Source organism: Aethalodelphis obliquidens, unplaced genomic scaffold, assembly GCF_003676395.1.
Source record: "Aethalodelphis obliquidens isolate GAN/ISIS:26980383/991018 unplaced genomic scaffold, ASM367639v1 scaffold9, whole genome shotgun sequence".
NCBI classification, from domain to species: Eukaryota; Metazoa; Chordata; class Mammalia; order Artiodactyla; family Delphinidae; genus Aethalodelphis; species Aethalodelphis obliquidens.
In genome coordinates, this window is record NW_020837953.1 from 26,591,328 (window position 1) to 26,607,933 (window position 16,606).

Sequence of the window (16,606 nt, forward strand, 5' to 3'; positions counted from 1 at the left end):
TAAGAGATTAATCCTAACCCACATATACCAGCCCCCAAATAGGTATTCTTATTACCCAGTTTTGCAGATTAGGAAACTAAAACTAAGAGAGGTAAACTGCATTGCCCAAGGCCACACAACTAGTCGCAGCAGAGCTAGCATTCCCAGAGCTAGGATTGCCTGACTCCATGCTCTGTCTCCTTCAGCACTTTGCCTCTCTTGGGAAGATTGAGAGACCAGAGAATGGGCAGAGGGAAGGGCTGGCCATCTGTTCCCCTACAGCAGTGACTACCCAGCAGAAGTGTCAATCTCGGCACTCACAAAGCCTACAGTAACCTCCTCCACTTTCCCTCTGTCACACCACACATGCTGCTCAACACCCCACTCTTCTGAACGCCAGCAGGTGTGGTCTCATCGCTCATTTGGCAGAGGGTCAGCAATATTATTTGTATCTTTAACTTTGTACTTCGTGCCCCGTCCCTACCAACTAAGAAACAGAATCCAGAGGTAAGGAACAGGCTTCAAAGGATTCAGGAACCTCTACAATTGTAAGTACATTTTTTTATACATCTGTGCATTTTTTCTTGGGCAAGAGGCCTTAGGTTTTACTGTTTCTAATATGCCTTCAAAAGTTATGAACCCGAGGGCTTCCCTGGTGGCGCAGTGGTTGAGAGTCCGCCTGCCGATGCAGGGAACACGGGTTCGTGCCCCAGTCCGGGAAGATCCCACATGCCGCGGAGCTGCTGGGCCCGTGAGCCATGGCCGCTGAGCCTGCGCGTCCGGAGCCTGTGCTCCGCAACAGGAGAGGCCACAACAGTGAGAGGCCCGCGTACAGCAAAAAAAAAAAAAAAAGTTATGAACCCGAAAAGGAGGATCCATGTCATCTACCTCTTTTCAATTTCCAGTACTTAGCAAACATACCCCACATGCGGTGGATGTTCAGGTTGCGAAAAACTAGGAGCGTGTTTATTCGGGATCGTTCTAGAGGTGGTTGACAAGGAGTGGAAGGTGGGACAGGGCAGCTTTATGCTGTGAAAGCAGAGAAAGCGTGGGTTCAGGTAGCTCAAATGTTACTTCTCCTTTGAAGCGGTCCCTAGTTTCTTAGACAGAGTCTGTCCTTCCCTCCTGTGTGCTTTGCAGGAGAGACTGAGAGGGAGCCAGAGAGAGAGAGTGTGTGTGCACTGGAGAGACAGCTGTAGCCATCAAAAGTGGGAGCTGGAACCCAGAGAACTGGCCAGCCAGCGAGAAGGGGAGGGAGAGGGAGCATGCGCTGTCCGTAGAGTAAGGGCATGTGCATGGGAATGAAAGAGAGGACGTGCCTCATCAGGCCTGGGGGAGTGAGATGGCCAGGCAGGGGGACCATGAGAGAGAATGGGGAGGGAGCTGGAGCCAGGGAATGGGGCCCAGAGTGAGCCGGCTGCAACTGGGAGAGGGTCTGAGAGAGAGAAAAGAGGGCAGGAGTGGAGAGAGAGCTCATCTGAGTAACCAGAGCAGCCCGCCAGGGTCAATGGAATGAGGGCTAGAGGGCGGGGGTATATGCACGTGTCCAAGAGAATCAGACAGCGAGGTGAGTGTGAGCACACAGGAGGGTGGGGAAAGGGAGGGCAGGCGTGAGCACAGGAGTGAGAGAGGATAGGGCTGAGGAGGCAGCAGCAAGAATGGGAAAACCAGGGGCTGGGGGCAGAAATTAACAAGACAGAAGAGGGGGAAAGCGGAAGAGGGTATGCAGAAGCCAAGAACGAGGTGATGAAGACAGGAGGGAAAGGCGTGCTTGTTAGCAGAAGGAAGGGGGCAGGCGGGCAAGAGACCTCAGGAAACATATTGTCCCCACGTTACTAAGGTCAGTCTGTCTGTCTGTCTCTCTCTCTCTGTCTCTCTCTCTGTCTCTCTCTCTCTCTCTCTCTCTCTCTCTCTCTCTCTCTCTCTCTCTCGAGCAGTTGCTGTCTTGCCTGTGCAGTTTTTCCATAACAAATGCCACACTTTCTTTAGAATGTTGTCTTGTTTTATTTCTCATCAAGGATTGAGTATACACTGTGCCCAAGATCTGCCCTAGCTGCTGCAAAAGAAAAAAAAAAAAAAATAGAGCTGAGGCTTGATCATCCAGGATGTAGACTGCCCTCTCCTTAACTTGCTGTGGCTGCTGCCTTGTTTTATTTTATTTGTTTATGGTCATAAGGACTAATACTTCCGTTGAGATTTCCTAGGGTGGGATGCAAAGCAAGAACTGAAACCCAATTCTGATCAACAGTTTGGGAAAGGGAGGTGGGCCACTGAACTAAGAAGAGACTTTGGGATTCTGTGGGATATTCCAAGCTTGAATCTAACTCCCATTTACTGATCTGTTGCTTGGTGAGCCTCAAAATCCCAGCGGAGCCTCATCTCGACAACTAGGTTGTCAGTTTCTGCAAGATCAGAATTATGCCTTTTATTGCTTTCTGTCCAGCCAATGCTTCCTTCCATGGAGCGTAAGATGAGGTAGATTCCAACCGAGCAGGGCACAGGAAAGACTTGTAGACTTCGCTGTTTCATCAACCTGCACCACCAGCATCATCATAAGTATCCTTAACAAGTGCGTAGCCAAAATGAGGCCCAGGGCTGAGTGCAGTTCAGGACAAAGAGAATTCATGGAGGATGGCCTTGCCCTGTGGCAGTCAAAGCAGACATATAAAAATTAGGGGAAATCACTGCTTAAGGATCCAGGTCATGAGTGCTGTTTGCTTTGCCTTGGAAGCCATAGGCCTCTGAACTTCAACTTGCTGCCTGCCCACTGGGAGTAACCTGGACTTCCTCACCCCCAACATTCCTGTCTTTGAACCTTCATCTACACTTTTTGCAGCCCATGGTAAAAACTCACCCAGGCTGAGGCAGGCATCCTGAGGAATGCTGACAACCTCCAGAGGGAGCACATTGGGAGGAGGACGGCGGGACGTTAATGACTATTTTAGTTCTTTGCACTAATGTTCTCAATACTGTGAAAAAATCGTATTATTTTCTTCATTTATTAAGTTGGCATAATCTTCTGCAAGAAGAGAACTGAATGTCTATGATGGGATGACAAAGAAGTGTTGTTTTTAGGTGTAAGAAGGAATGGGTAGAAGGAAAAGCATGTGTATATATATATATATATATAAATTAGGATTTTAGGAATAGCATGAAAGAAGAAAAAGAGAGGAACTTGACCTAGGACACGGGCATGACCTTCCCACCACTCCTCCCTTCTCTCCCAGCCCTTCTCCACTCCTTGCCTCAAGGGGATGCGCAGCTTCCAGTTCTGAATCCCAATCATCGGCTGGTCCCTCAAGGAATTTCTAGCACTTCTACCCTTAGTGACTGGGATAGAAGTTCCAGGAGGCTCTGCCAGTTCCACCTTGGAAGAGGATTGATCTACTGGAACCGGACAGTGGGAAACAGGCTGGGGACAGTTTTAATAACCACAACAACAGCCAATGCCTAAGGAACACTCGATATATGCTCGACACCCCACTAAGCGCTTTGTATTGTTCATTTACTTTATCCTCCCATCAATCCATACGCTCTTGTGTCTGCCAGATTAAGACAGGAGGTTAGAGAAGTGTGACTTGCCAAGGTTTCCCAGCTGGTAAGTGGCGGAGCCAGGACTCAAACCTAAGTCTTTCTGACTCCAAAACCTGTGATTTTCACCAAATTGCTCAATGTGGTGCCCTGCTCAGCATTGGATCAGAGAGCACTCAGTGAGTACTTCAGGAAGGAAACAGACTCCAGACACACTCGGAGCTCTTCTGGTTGGAAAACAAAACAAAATAATCACTGCAGTTTATTTTATTGCCTCTTTCTCTCATTCTGTTCTCTCTAGATTTTGGATCCCATTTCTTTCAAGAACTGCCTATATAAATATGGACAAATAATAATTTCTCTGATGTCCAGTTTCTCTACCCCAGTGATGAAAAGTTTGATGGTGTGAGGAATGGTCCCTAAGATCACTGCTAGGAAGCCCATCGTAGGGGATCCTCCTAGGCTGTTTTTCATCTCCTCTAGCAGAATAAGTCGTAAAATTTAGATTCAGGCTGACCTGATTTCACACCTCGCCTAGTGAGCCAAGCCTAGCCCTGTCCTGATGGCAGGGGTGGCTGCAGACCTCAGTTCAGAAGTAGTCCCACACAGGCTGGTAGAGAGCGGATACCCACGTGTGTATCCTCTAGAATGCGTTTGTTAAGCATTTCCCTCCTGCTTCTTCCCTCCCAGCACCTGCCTGCTCATCTGCCACCTGAGCGCCCTGACTGTGCCGTCCTGTAGGCCATGGAGAACGAGCTGCCCGTCCCCCATACGTCTAGCAGCGCGAGTGTCGCCAGCAGTACCAGCGGCGTCAGTAGCAGCAGTGGCGGCAACAATAGCAGCAGCGGTGGCAGTGGCCGCCCCACGGGGCCCCAGATTTCTGTGTACGGTGGCATTCCTGACCGGCAGACTGTGCAGGTGAGACGCCACCTGATTAATCATCTCAGGGCCAGCCAGGAGGACGTGTTGGCGTGGTCTGGTAGGACAACCGGGGTGCTAAATCTAGGGGCATAAGGGCGTATGTCAGTGGGTAACTATTTGTGCAGCATTAGAGGAGTAGTGATACTAGATGGATTCAGTCAGGGAAGGTTGAGGAGAGTGGGAATACTTAGCAGATCCGAAAATCCTTTCTTATCTGGTGACTCAGATCCCACAGTGCCGTTTGGGGAGGATAAACTTGTGAAATCATAAAGGACACACAAGTGAAAAGAGCAAAGAGAAAAAATGACTAGAATCTGCTCAGCCACAACCTAGATCCCCTACCTAAGTGACCACTTCCTTGTACCAAATCTAAGTTTCTTACATACGGAGGACCAAAATAGAACCCCAAACAATCCTTTGTCTTTACAGCTTTTTGCCTTCTTCCCCAAAGCAGCGGTTTGCAAAGTGTCATCTATGAGGCCTTCCGGGTGACTACACACTCTTCCAAAATGCAGTCATGACCATGTTTTGCCGTCTGCCATGTGCCCCGCACTGTCCAAAGCATTTTGCTTATTTATCTTCTTCTCCAGCTGTGAGGGTGGTTATTATTAGGCACAATTCTGTAATTGAGAAAACTGAGGCTCAGAGAAGGTAGTGACTTATCCAGGGTCACCAGGTAAAGACAAAAAAGCTGAACCTGATTCCCCCCAAACCTGTGTTCTTATTCACTACGATGTCTGATTGAGGCTCCTGGATAAACTAGGGAGAAAAGAGAGACCACAGCCGAGAAGCGTTTATTCTAGTAGCTTTGCTATTGCAGTTTGGATGTACTAGATGAGTGAGCTCATCCTTCTCTGGCCCTAGGCCCGGATTAGGGGATGGAGGAGAAGCCACAGCAGATGGTGAGAGAGCCTGAAAAGTCTAGTTAAAGGAGACCCCGTCAGTTACTCTGGAGTCTTCCCTCGCCCAGCTCTCTTTGCCTCACACTTAATAAAACCATGCTTCCATCCTTGCCGCCTCCCCCAGCCTCCTCCTCTGGCCCCTCTGCACATGAGTACTTTAGCACCAATCTCTAGCAGCTGACGTTAGGATGTGCCCTCCTGCCCTGCACCACAGTTCTAGGCAAAAGGGATTTGAGGTTTCTGCTCTGGCAAACGGAGTGACCCAAAGTTGTGTTCCACACCCAAGCAGAACCATTGGGGTGCCTCCTATTTCTGTTCCTTGACATCCTCCAGTGAGAAAAAGTCCATCTCTACTACTGCTGTCTGGATGCTTGGGGGTGCTTTTAGGGGTCTAAGGAAAATAAAGAGGCCTAGATAAAGGGAATAAGAAGAAAACATTCGGGGGAGAACAAGGAATAAAAAGAACTGAGCTCATGTAAACCAGGACCCTCAGAGGGGAAAGTACACTGAAGGAAGTGGGTGGAGGAGTTGGGATGGGGTGGGGGTATCTGGGGAGACTCCAGAGCCCATGGAGAATCTGTGATATCAGGCTGTTTTTACAGAACCCCAAATCTGAGCCCAGAGGTTGTTTTGTCCGAGAGCCGCCAGCCCCTAGAAGTCATGTTAAGCTGGAGAGAGCTAGACTAGAGGCTCACTTGCCTGGAGCAGAACAGCCCTGGAGCCAGAGCAGCAGAGCGAAGGGTGGGAAGTGGGCCAGAGCCTAGCGAGGGCCCATGTAGGGCACCGCATGGGAAGACAGCAGGAAGGTGACCAGGTGAGAAGGGAGGAGAAATGTACAGGGCTAAGGAGAAGAAGGTAGAGGGTCTCAGGGCTGGAGGAAAGGCATTTGCTTTTCCTTGTTCCTGAGGGTGGAGAAGAGGTTTTGAGGGATGGGAGGGTGGGAAGGGATCAAAGAGCAGCCTTTTGTCATCTCCCAGAGACTGTGGCTCAGCCAGTCCCATCAGGAAAGAGAGAATAGCAGTAAGGCCAGGGAATGGGAGATGGTGGCTCAAAAGAGAGTGATAGAAGGAGGGAAAGAGTAAAAGAGGAAGGCAGCATCCCTGTAGCTTCAGCATCCCTGCTGTGCAAGGCCAGGGGGACCATCTTCTGAGGGACCGATAGGACGTCCCAAGCAGCTGGGGGCAGCCCCTGCCGGAAGGGTGTTGACCTTGAGCAGGTTTGAGTTTGGCTGGCTGTGTGTTCAAAGCTCGAATAGGCTGCGCTTCGGACTTGTCTCTTTCTTCCCACCCCTTTCCTCCTCTCAGCCTTGTTGAACTTCGGTTCCCTCTGCCATCATCATCCCCGCAGTCCAGTTAGACTCATCTGAGGCTGCAGAATGGCGGGGAAGGGGGTACCTAACAAGCCTGGCGTGGGACCCAGTGTCACCGGAGGCTTAAAGGACTCCTGTCTCCTGAGCTCCCACTGCCCCGAGAGTTGGTGGTAGTGGCGTGTGTAGCCCATATCGGGGAGGAGCAGGGAGCATGTGTGCTGAGGAGAGCTGCTAGATGGGCAAGGCAGGAACGGGTGGAGCTTTGCACACAGTTGTCTCCCTGGTTCCCTGGCGAGTGGGGTTCGCAGGCCTGGTCCTTATCTGAGCAGCTAGGGAGAGAGGGTGTTGAGCAGGCTTGGCCGCAGCGTGGGCTCTTCCCCCCCACCCCGCCCCCCGCCCTCTGCAGGTGATCCAGCAAGCCCTGCACCGGCAGCCCAGCACGGCGGCCCAGTACCTGCAGCAGATGTACGCGGCCCAGCAGCAGCACCTCATGCTGCAGACGGCGGCCCTGCAGCAGCAGCACCTCAGCAGCGCCCAGCTCCAGAGCCTCGCGGCCGTGCAGCAGGTAAGATGACGTCACAGGAGCACCGCAGATGCCCCCGAAGGAAGGGGCAGGAAAAGCAAGCACTGCACGCGTGTACCCATGCGTTCTCTTACCGCGTCCTCACAGAACCACTGCGAAGTGGGTGTGATCGTCATCCCGAGTCCTCTGACAGATGAGGAAAGAGGTTTTGAGAGGCTAAGCGCCTCGCCCGAGGCCACACAGCTCTCAAGCAGGGCAGCTGGACCTCTCCGCCTGCCTCGCCCAAGGAGGGACTGGCGGGGGCCTGCCTCTCCGCCTCACTACACTGCAGGGAGGGGGCCAAGGGTGCGAGGAGGTGTCCACAGGAGAAGGCCATTGCCCATTCAGCTTGCCTGTCTGCCTCAGTGGCCGAGAAGGGCCCAGACATGCATTCGACAGAGTCTTTATGCGCCTGCTGCCAGAGTTCATGTCGGGCACCGAGCACGCCGTGGACCCTGTCCTCTTGCAGCTTGTGGTGGGGAGACAGCAAGTAGTCAGAAACACAGAGACAGCAAGTAGTCAGAAACACAGATAGACGAGGAGACAAAGTAGCAAGCTACCAGAGCGCTGATAAGCTCTGCAGAAGAACAGAGCAGCCTGCTGTGGCTGAGTAACAAGGAGGCCCACCTTACGGTGGGTACAGCTGGTGGGGAGGGGGGAGCCTGTCTGCTGGAGGAACAGTGAAGCCGACACTGCAGGATGAGAAGCTGGCCACGGGGAGGACGCAGGCTGGATGTTCCAGACAGTACGTGCCCAGTGCTCCACGTGGGGGCCGGTGAGCCGGGTATGATAGAGTGGGTGCAGTGGGGTGGGAGCTGAAGAGAGCTGGAAACATTGGTAACAGTCACAGCTGACGGTTCGAGCGCTTATATGTAAATGCTCCGCCTCGTGTAATCCTTTCAGCAATCCTACAAGGTAGACACTGTGGTTACGCCACCTTATACAAGAGGAAACTGAGGCACTTGCTTGAGGTCACATGGATGAGCCAGAATAAGGGTTTGACTCCTTACCACTGCCCTATAGTGCACCCTGCGGCAGGTGAGAGCCGGGGGGGATGACTGGAGGAGGTCTGGGCCTCTAGTGATGAGAATTCTCCTTTCCTAGGCAAGCCTGGTGGCCAGCAGACAGGGGAGCACTTCAGGCAGCAGTGTGTCTGCACAGACCCCCGCCCAGTCATCCTCGGTGAGTAGGATGGAGAACAGTAGGATGGAGAACCACAGCTCCAGGACCGGCTCCTTCCTCTTTGCCCAAAATTCTCTTGGGCTTCCAGACCCAATTGTGGTGACTCCTTAGCCGTGTAGAACCACGGCTGGAACCTGTTACTCTTACCAGAAAGAAAAAGTGCATGCCGCTTTCTAACTTCTTTTAATAACTCCCCGTCATCTTTCCAATGTCAAGGCTCTCTGTTCATAGCTCAGTCCTCTCCCCATCAGATCCTCCCTGCAGCTCTGCACGTAAGCCAGAGATGCAGCAGTGCTGGGGGAAGATCCAGGGCCCACAGATCAGAGCTGGTCCTAAAGAAGGCTGAATCCACCAAGGGACAGAAGAGGCAGAGAAAAAGAAATGGATGAAGCGGGGCAGAGTTAACCACAGAACCTCCTGTTTCCTACTTGGCGTGTCTCCCTCCTCAGATCAATCTGGCAGCCTCCCCGGCAGCAGCCCAGCTCATCAACCGGGCTCAGAGTGTCAACTCAGCAGCAGCCTCAGGCATCGCCCAGCAGGCTGTCCTCTTGGGCAACACGTCTTCTCCAGCCCTGACTGCAAGCCAAGCACAGATGTATCTGCGGGCACAGATGGTGAGTCCCCAGCCTGGGCCACGGCTCAGGTGGGCCGGGAGGACGGAGGCAGAGAAGTTGGGAGCTGGGCAGTTAGAGAAGCATGGGGATTAGAGAAGGGTGGGGAAGAAGCACTAGGGGGACAGTTGGCAGGAAAGAAGGGGTGGCGTAATAAAGGCGGCCTGGAAGGCTGAGCAGGAGCTTGGTACAAGCTCCATGACTCAAGGGAAGGTGGGGTTCCAGGCTGAAATAAAGTTACCCATGATGGCTTCTTTCCCTCCCCTCCTAGAGTGAAACAGAACTATCCTCTTCTTAGCAGAAACCACTCCCCAAAATTAATTAGGGTAGAGAATGCAGGGATCTGTGCCCAGGCGGTCTGTACACTCAGACACGTAAGATAAACAAGCACGCAAACATCCAAGTACAGAAGTGGGGTCTTACCCCCCTGGGACAGTCCTTGCAGGGACTGGCCACCGGTAGTTCAGGGTCAAAAGTGTGTTCCAGCCCAGGTGGTGAAGGTGGCAGCCAGCTCCGGGACATGCGGCTGCTCCCCTGCCTTCCCAGCTGGGCCCCCATTCCCATCAGGGTCACCCTGTCAGCCGTTCATCAGGCGGGCTCGCTTGGGCCGAATGGACTCAGGACGGCATCAGCCCTGCACACGCATGCTAGAGTCCCCCCTTTACACCTGTCCCTAAGGTGCAAAGGCCCATAGGAAGCTCAGAGGTTCCTAAGATTTAGCAGAATTTCCCGTGAAAGCAGCAGCATTCGCCCTAGGAGGCAGGAACATCTAGCTCTACGCGGGACTCAGATCACCGTGAGTCCAGCCTCCCCGCCCCCATTCTGAAGAGTTCTCCCTCCAGCTCCTCGACACACTATCCTAAAGACTGTACAGTCCCATCCCTCCCTTGGCTCCTACAGTCAGAACTTGACACTGGGAGCTTTTCTGGGTCCTGCTCCAGCACTTCCGTCCTTGACTCTGAGCTCATTGAGGTGCAGCTCTACTCCCAGGAAACAGCCCATTAGACACACGTGTGGACTAGACTTCCACTTCTCCAGGGGGCCGGGCAGCCCATGTGACACCGCCCAAACCTGCTCTGTCTTCAGTTTACCCTGACCCTTGTCCTACTTAACTGCCCCCACTGGAGCCTTGCAGCCTGGCCAGGTCCCTGCCCACAGTGGGGTACTCGTGCTCAGAGGAGCAGACACGCTGTCAGACACCGCATGTCCCCTCAGACACTGAGCTAGTCTCGCAGGGGCGGGGGTGTCACGCAGAGACCCTCAGTCCCTGCACTCCACGGAAGGAGATGCAGACACGAGTACGGCTCTGGGGGCTCTGGTTCCTCTACCGCTGTTGTCTCTGGGCACGCACGTACACACACACACATACACACACAAACACATAAATATACACACAAGCACATAAACACACACATAAATACACAAACACATAAATACACACACACATACACACAAACACATACACACATAAATACACAAACACATAAACACACACACAAACACACACACAAACACATACACACACATACACACACAAGCACATAAATACACACACACACACACAGCCTAATCTGAATTTGACTAAAAAAATGGCCAAAAGAATGTATCTAATTTGATCTCTTCTGGTGGAGAGTCCTGTTCTGACCCAGACCTGGAGTCCAGAGCAGGTTAGATTCAGAACATGGTCCCAGGGCATCTGTCGCAGCACAGGGGCCCTGCTCCCCGGGACGCTGCAGAGAGGGACTTGAGGGCGTCCTGCGATTGTTGGTCCCTCTGGGGTGAGCTCGTCGCAGATCCTTCTGAAGTAAACTGGACTTGGGTGCAGCCCCAGAACGGCCCCCCACCCGTGGCCCTTCACTACCCGGCCTGGGTCAGACCACGCCGAGCCTCTTGAGAGTTTCGGGAGATCCCCCTGGACTCTTTCCCTTTCGAGCCTCCCCGCTTCCCCAGTCCACTCCCTGGCTAAACTGTGTGTCCTGTGGCTGAGCCCACATTGGGCAGGTAAAAGGCGGCTCGTTTCCTGTGATTCCAGGCCCAGCCAGGTAACCTGGTGCAGGTAGCTAGGAGCCTAGGCGGCACTGTTCCTTTGTCCCCTCAGCTCATCTTCACGCCCACGGCCACCGTCGCTACTGTGCAGCCTGAGCTCGGCACTGGCTCCCCCGCCCGGCCCCCCACCCCCGCCCAGGTGAGGATTCCATGCTTGTGGGAGGGCAGGGGGGTGGGCACCCCCACAGAGGGGCACTGATAATGGGTATGGGCCCAAGCCCTGGAGGAGCTCTGAATGTCTGGAAAGTTTGGGATGTTCTGGGAAAACAGGTGGGAGACAGGGCGTCCCAACGCTCCTAGACTTGCTGCTTAATTCACCGCTGAGAAGGCTTCGGCCACTCTTGACTCTGTTTCGAGCCCCGAACACAGAGCAGGAGTCAGCAGCATGCTGTGATTGCCAACAACGGTGGTCATCTCTACCTTTTTACCTTACACCCTCCCCAGGATAATCTCTGTTGTTGTTGCCTTTTAAGAGGAAAATTCCACTCTGGTTACACATGCTAGCACCTCTAGGAATCAGCAAAAATTGCATGGAAGAGGGAGCAAAGATGAGTCCTGGGTCCCTTCCTTCTGCTGGGAGTACCCAGACACTGCGGTGGCTGTAAAGATTCTGTGGGCTGCAGGGGAGGGGAACCATCCCCAGCTACAGAACGGGAGGACCCACCTGGTAGCAAGATTATCAGATTTGTCAGATGTGAGTCTGGTACAGCCTCCGTGTGTCCAGCAGAGGGCACCAGGAACCAGGTTGAGTAAGCATGGTCATCCCGGCGTAAACCTGATTCTGAGGACAGGATAATCCTTGGCCTGGGGGACCTTGCTGGTCGATTAACTTTCACTTTTGCCCTGGCCTTTTCCAGTGTGGGAAGCCCCGTGCCCACCCTGTATCTGGGAATTCTTTCTAAGTGGTGTGCAGCCCATCCTGATAGTTTGGGGGAGGAGGGGAGGTAACAGAAGGGAGAGACAGCCCGGCCTCCCTGCCTGGGCCTGCCCCAGGAGGGGCAGACATCCCTGCTCAGAATTTAGCTTCTTCTGCTGATGAATCCAATTGTTAGCACTCTTTCTGTCTCCTTTAGAAACTCTGCTCCAGGTTCCTCTTTCAGCCCCTGTCTCATTCTCTCTCTCTCTCTCTTTCTTTCTGATTTAAACAACCCACTCTCCTGTTCAGCCATTCGTGGATCCATCCCTAACTCCTTCCCTGTACGAATTGTGTGTCGGCATTGCTCCTACCCACATTCTCTGGACTCCTACAGACCCCTCTTTTCCAGGTACAGAACCTGACCCTCCGAACACAGCAGACACCAACTGCAGCAGCCTCGGTCCCTAACCCCACTCAGCCTGTCCTGCCCAGCTTGGCCCTGAAGCCCACGCCGGGTGGTAGCCAGCCTCTGCCTACCCCATCACAAGGCAGAAACACTGCTCAGGGTTCTCCTGCAGGTGCCAAGCCTGCCATAACTGACAGTGTGACGGAGCCACTCAAGAAAGGAGATGGCAACAGCAGTGTGCCAGGGAGCTTGGAGGGTCGGGCTGGGCTCAGCCGAATGGTACCTGCTGTGGCAACCCACCCCCTCATTGCACCAGGTAAGGGCTCCAGGAAGAAGGATCCTATCCCAGAAAACTCAGAAGGACTATGGGTCGGGGGAAACTTTCAAACTTTCCTTTTTCCCATGGACGTGCTAAGATGTCAGCCATGTGTCTCTCTTTCCCCTCCTACAGCTCCAGATTCTGTTTTAGGCTTCTAGCCTAGCTTTAAAGAAGGAAGCCACATTAGTGGGAATAAATGAGACCTTCTTCACAATGGGCATCATGGTGATTCTCAGGGTACACAATCATAGCTCTTCACTTTGAGAGTGGAGGTTTGGCAGTTAGACTATTTTGAAATTCTCTAAGGGTCAGCAAAAAGGACAGGGGCTAGCCAGAGGCATGTAAGAATCCCACAGGGAGATGAAGAAGTGGGAATCTTATTTTCTCATCATTCAACAGACATTCGTTGACTAATATTCGCCAGTTATGTTGCCAGTTCTGGGTGTGCAGAGATAAATAAGACGTGGGCCCTGCCCTCCCAGGAGGACACAGTCTGGAGAGACAGACAAGTACAATGCAATATAGGGTGATAAGTACTATAATAGATGTGAGCACAGAGGCACTATATAGCCTGGCGGACAGGAGCTGAGAAAGGCTTGCTGGTGACGGTGACACTTGAGAATAAATCTTGCAGATTAAAAAAGTAATAATCCAGCAGATTACTTGTGAGGCAGATTCTGTGAAGGGGATGAATCAGTATTCCCTGGGGCTAAACTCCCTGCCTGCTAACGTTCTCCCAGTGCTGCCTATTGTAGGCAATCTTTAATGAGAAAATCTGCCAGGAGCCCCAGAAGCCAGACTTATCAGTCTCAGGAATAAGACCAAGCTGTCACAGCACAGAAATGGAGTGGTGGACCACGTGGCTTTGCACTAAAGAGACACTCACCCTGGTCACATCCCTGAAATAACCACTAACCCTCTGTCCTCATCCAGACTATTTTACCATCCAATCTAACCTGCATTTTTTTTTCTTGAGAGCCTACTTTATGCTTGTTACTAGACTAACCAAGATGGTCAAAATGTGATTTCTTACCTAAAGGAGTGTGCAGTCAAAAGGAGGGAGCCAGATATATAAGCAAATCCATTCGATTTCATAAATACCATTGTAGGAGTAAGTATGAGGTAAGTGTGGGCCCAGGTGGGCACCTCAGTGCCAGACAGGAGGGGTCAGAGATGCTGTCCCTCCAAGGAAATGGCACTGAGTATTGAAGCAGGAGTCATTTCCCCAACAGACAGAGGAGGGGAAGGTATTCTAGACAGACAGTGGGAAGCAAGCTGGGGAGAATCTGAATTCAAGTCCTTTATTCACCCTTTTGAGGCTTCAAGGACAGATGTGGTCTTAGCCTCCAGTGGTCACTCTGAGCTGAAGCAGGTACCTCCCTGCAGAGGCCTGACTGCCCTGTGGCTCCAGGCGTTTCTCCCTGTCCGGCATTGCTTTCTCCAGAGACTAGTCTAGCTGCTTCCTTTTATGAAGAAAGAAACTGAGGCTCAGAGGGTAAAGTCTGGAGGGTCTTACCCTGAGCTGATAGCAGCTGAGACTAGAGCAAGGAGCCAAACTTAACATTTCTTCTACCTTCTCATGCAACCTACAAACTCTTGAGCAACATCCGGGCTTCAGGACTTCCTGAGAACCCCATTTCTGCCCAGGCCAAAATGTAACCTCTCCCTAGATCTAAGCCAGCCCCCCAGATTCTAAGGACCCTTCAAAGGAACGACCAGTCCTTAGGGTTCTTCCTAAGCTCCTAGGCAACCCTGGGGCCTCAAGAAAACTGGACAGAAAGGGGACAAGCCCGGATAAAAACCTCTGATGTAGACTAGATAATATGCTGGGCTTTTTTATGTACCTCACCTCTTTTGACCTTCAAAAGAACCCTATAAGGTAGATGCTTTTATCCATTTAACAGATGAGAAAACTGAAGCTCAAAGCGCTTGCCCAAGAACTTACTATAAGTGTCACTCAAAGTCACATCAGTATTACATGGCAGAACTGGAAACCAATTCCTCATCTGGCTGAGTCAGATCCGATGTTCTTAATCATCAAGCCATATTTGCCTCTCTCAGTTCTTACAGTGGGGCTTCCTAGGCCTTTCTTATTCCTGACCCAAAGCTCGAAGAGCCTGACAGTTCTAAGACCGTTCTGGGTTTTACAGAGACTAGTGGAGGGCTCTCTTCTCTTGAGCCTGGTAAAGGGGAAGGCCCGTGAGTTACAGACTGAGGTCCAGGGCCCCAGGTGTGGCCTGAGACTTAACAGCATGTGGCTATAGGCAGTACAGAGACCAGTGGTTCCCCAGAACTTTCTATGGAGCAGCTGTGAGCTGCAGACCACAAAGACTGTCTCCCCAGTGAGACGAATCAGTAGGCTTTGCATTGTTCCTGTCTCCCACCGTCCCCTCCTATTCTTCCCTTCCTCTCCCACCCCTTCCTCTCCATGAGCCCACTCCTCACGCCCAAACGGAAGGCAGCAGGGACGTTTAAGATGCTGCAGACCCTCTCAGGGCCTCTAGAACAAAAAAAGACTGAAATGATCCTCCTGACCTGATCGGGGGCGGCCTGGAGCAGTACCTGCCTTGGGTGCCACAGTTCCCCAGCAAGGAGGTAACTTCTGGCCTCCTGCCCAGGAGGAGCCTGGGACTGCGAATGAACGGAGGGATCAGAGTGCGTGCGCATGCGTGTGTGTGTGTGGGTGGGTGGGTGGGTGTGTGATAGAGAGAGAGAGAGAGAGAGAGAGAGATGGGGAGCAGAGTGGCAGGTTTTTGCTATTGGAGCATTTTTGTAGCCGGCTGGCTGGTTGCCCCCAGGGAAAGTAACCAGTGGAGACTTGTGGCGGAGGCAGTGCGGGGAGGAGAGCAGAGAGGAATGCGTTCTCCTGGGGGCTGTTTCCTCCCGGAGCAGGCAAACGCTCTAGTCCCAGCTGGGACTGCTCCCACTGACAGCTGTTTGGGGGCAAAGCCCCTCCCCCATGGCAAGCTCCCTGCTGTTCCTGCTCCTGTCACCTTGGCAACGGGCTTCTTTAGGCTCCGCAAATAGAAAAGGTCCCTTATGCCCTGAAAAGGCGTGGGTTGGTGGGTGGGGGAGGGGAATAGGAGGCGGAGAGCAGAGCAGAGAGGTTGGGCTTCTCAGTGATCTGAGGACCCAACCAGGAGGGCAGAAGAGGCGCAGGCTGCAAGGTCCCATGGGCCTGGCTTCCAGAGGCGCCAAGACCCGGGGGAGCTGGGCCACAGCTCCTGATAGGAGGCTTGGTCCTTGGAGTCTTCGTTCTAGTGGCTAAACTCAAGGCCCTGGATGCACATGCAGCTCAAAGGTGAGGGGAAAGTGGCTGCCAGGAGGGAGATGCTGCGATAAAAGAGAACTGTCCCGTCATTGAAAAGCCTGGGCCCTTTTCACACAATTGTGCTCCAGATGCCAGGTCTTTGTTGTGTCTCTTCATCCCTCCTCAGGTCTCTGGAAGGAGAGAGAATTCATTGTTGGGAAGGCCTGCCACGCAGCAGCTTTGTTTTATCACAGAGAGGGTTTTGTGTCAGGGAGTGGTGATCCTGTCTGTGATAGGTGGGACAATGTGATGTGTGCTGATTCCAGGACTCCTAGGTACCACATCTCCCTCGCAAAGCAGGTGCCCAACTGTAGGGTAGATGCACTTTTACGAGAATCCCGCAGAAACCAAAACACACATGTGGGCCTGTTATCTAGCTGGAATCAGATCCTCCACAATTTTGATGTTCAAATCATGCAACCAGCCATGAAAGTCATTTCATTTATCCACTGTAGGATCAGATTTAGATTACTAACCATCTCCTCCTTATACTAGGGGGGAAAAGCCAGCAGATATCAGAGGAGGATTTTTATATTTTGCTGAACATTTCTCACCATGGGTGTGTGGGGGGGGGTGAGAGAGAGAGAAAGAGAGAGAGAGGAGGGGGAAGAGAGAGAGAGAGAAGGAGGAGGGGGGGGGGAGAGGGGGGGGGGGGGGGGGGAAGAGAGAGAG

The 16,606-nt window shown here is 52.5% G+C and overlaps 1 protein-coding gene across 1 annotated transcript in view; it reads left to right on the top strand.

Moving 5' to 3' along the window:
• Positions 1-1,675: 1,675 nt before the first annotated feature.
• PHC2 (polyhomeotic homolog 2) overlaps positions 1,676-16,606 on the top strand; it is a 51,832-nt gene continuing 36,901 nt past the window's right edge. Inside the window, exons 1-6 of the mRNA XM_027109200.1 lie at positions 1,676-4,428; positions 7,049-7,207; positions 8,309-8,386; positions 8,836-9,000; positions 11,096-11,182; positions 12,309-12,621. Of these exons, the coding sequence (XP_026965001.1) occupies positions 4,255-4,428; positions 7,049-7,207; positions 8,309-8,386; positions 8,836-9,000; positions 11,096-11,182; positions 12,309-12,621 (976 nt within the window). The 5' untranslated portion in view covers positions 1,676-4,254. The remainder of the gene's footprint in view (positions 4,429-7,048; positions 7,208-8,308; positions 8,387-8,835; positions 9,001-11,095; positions 11,183-12,308; positions 12,622-16,606) is intronic.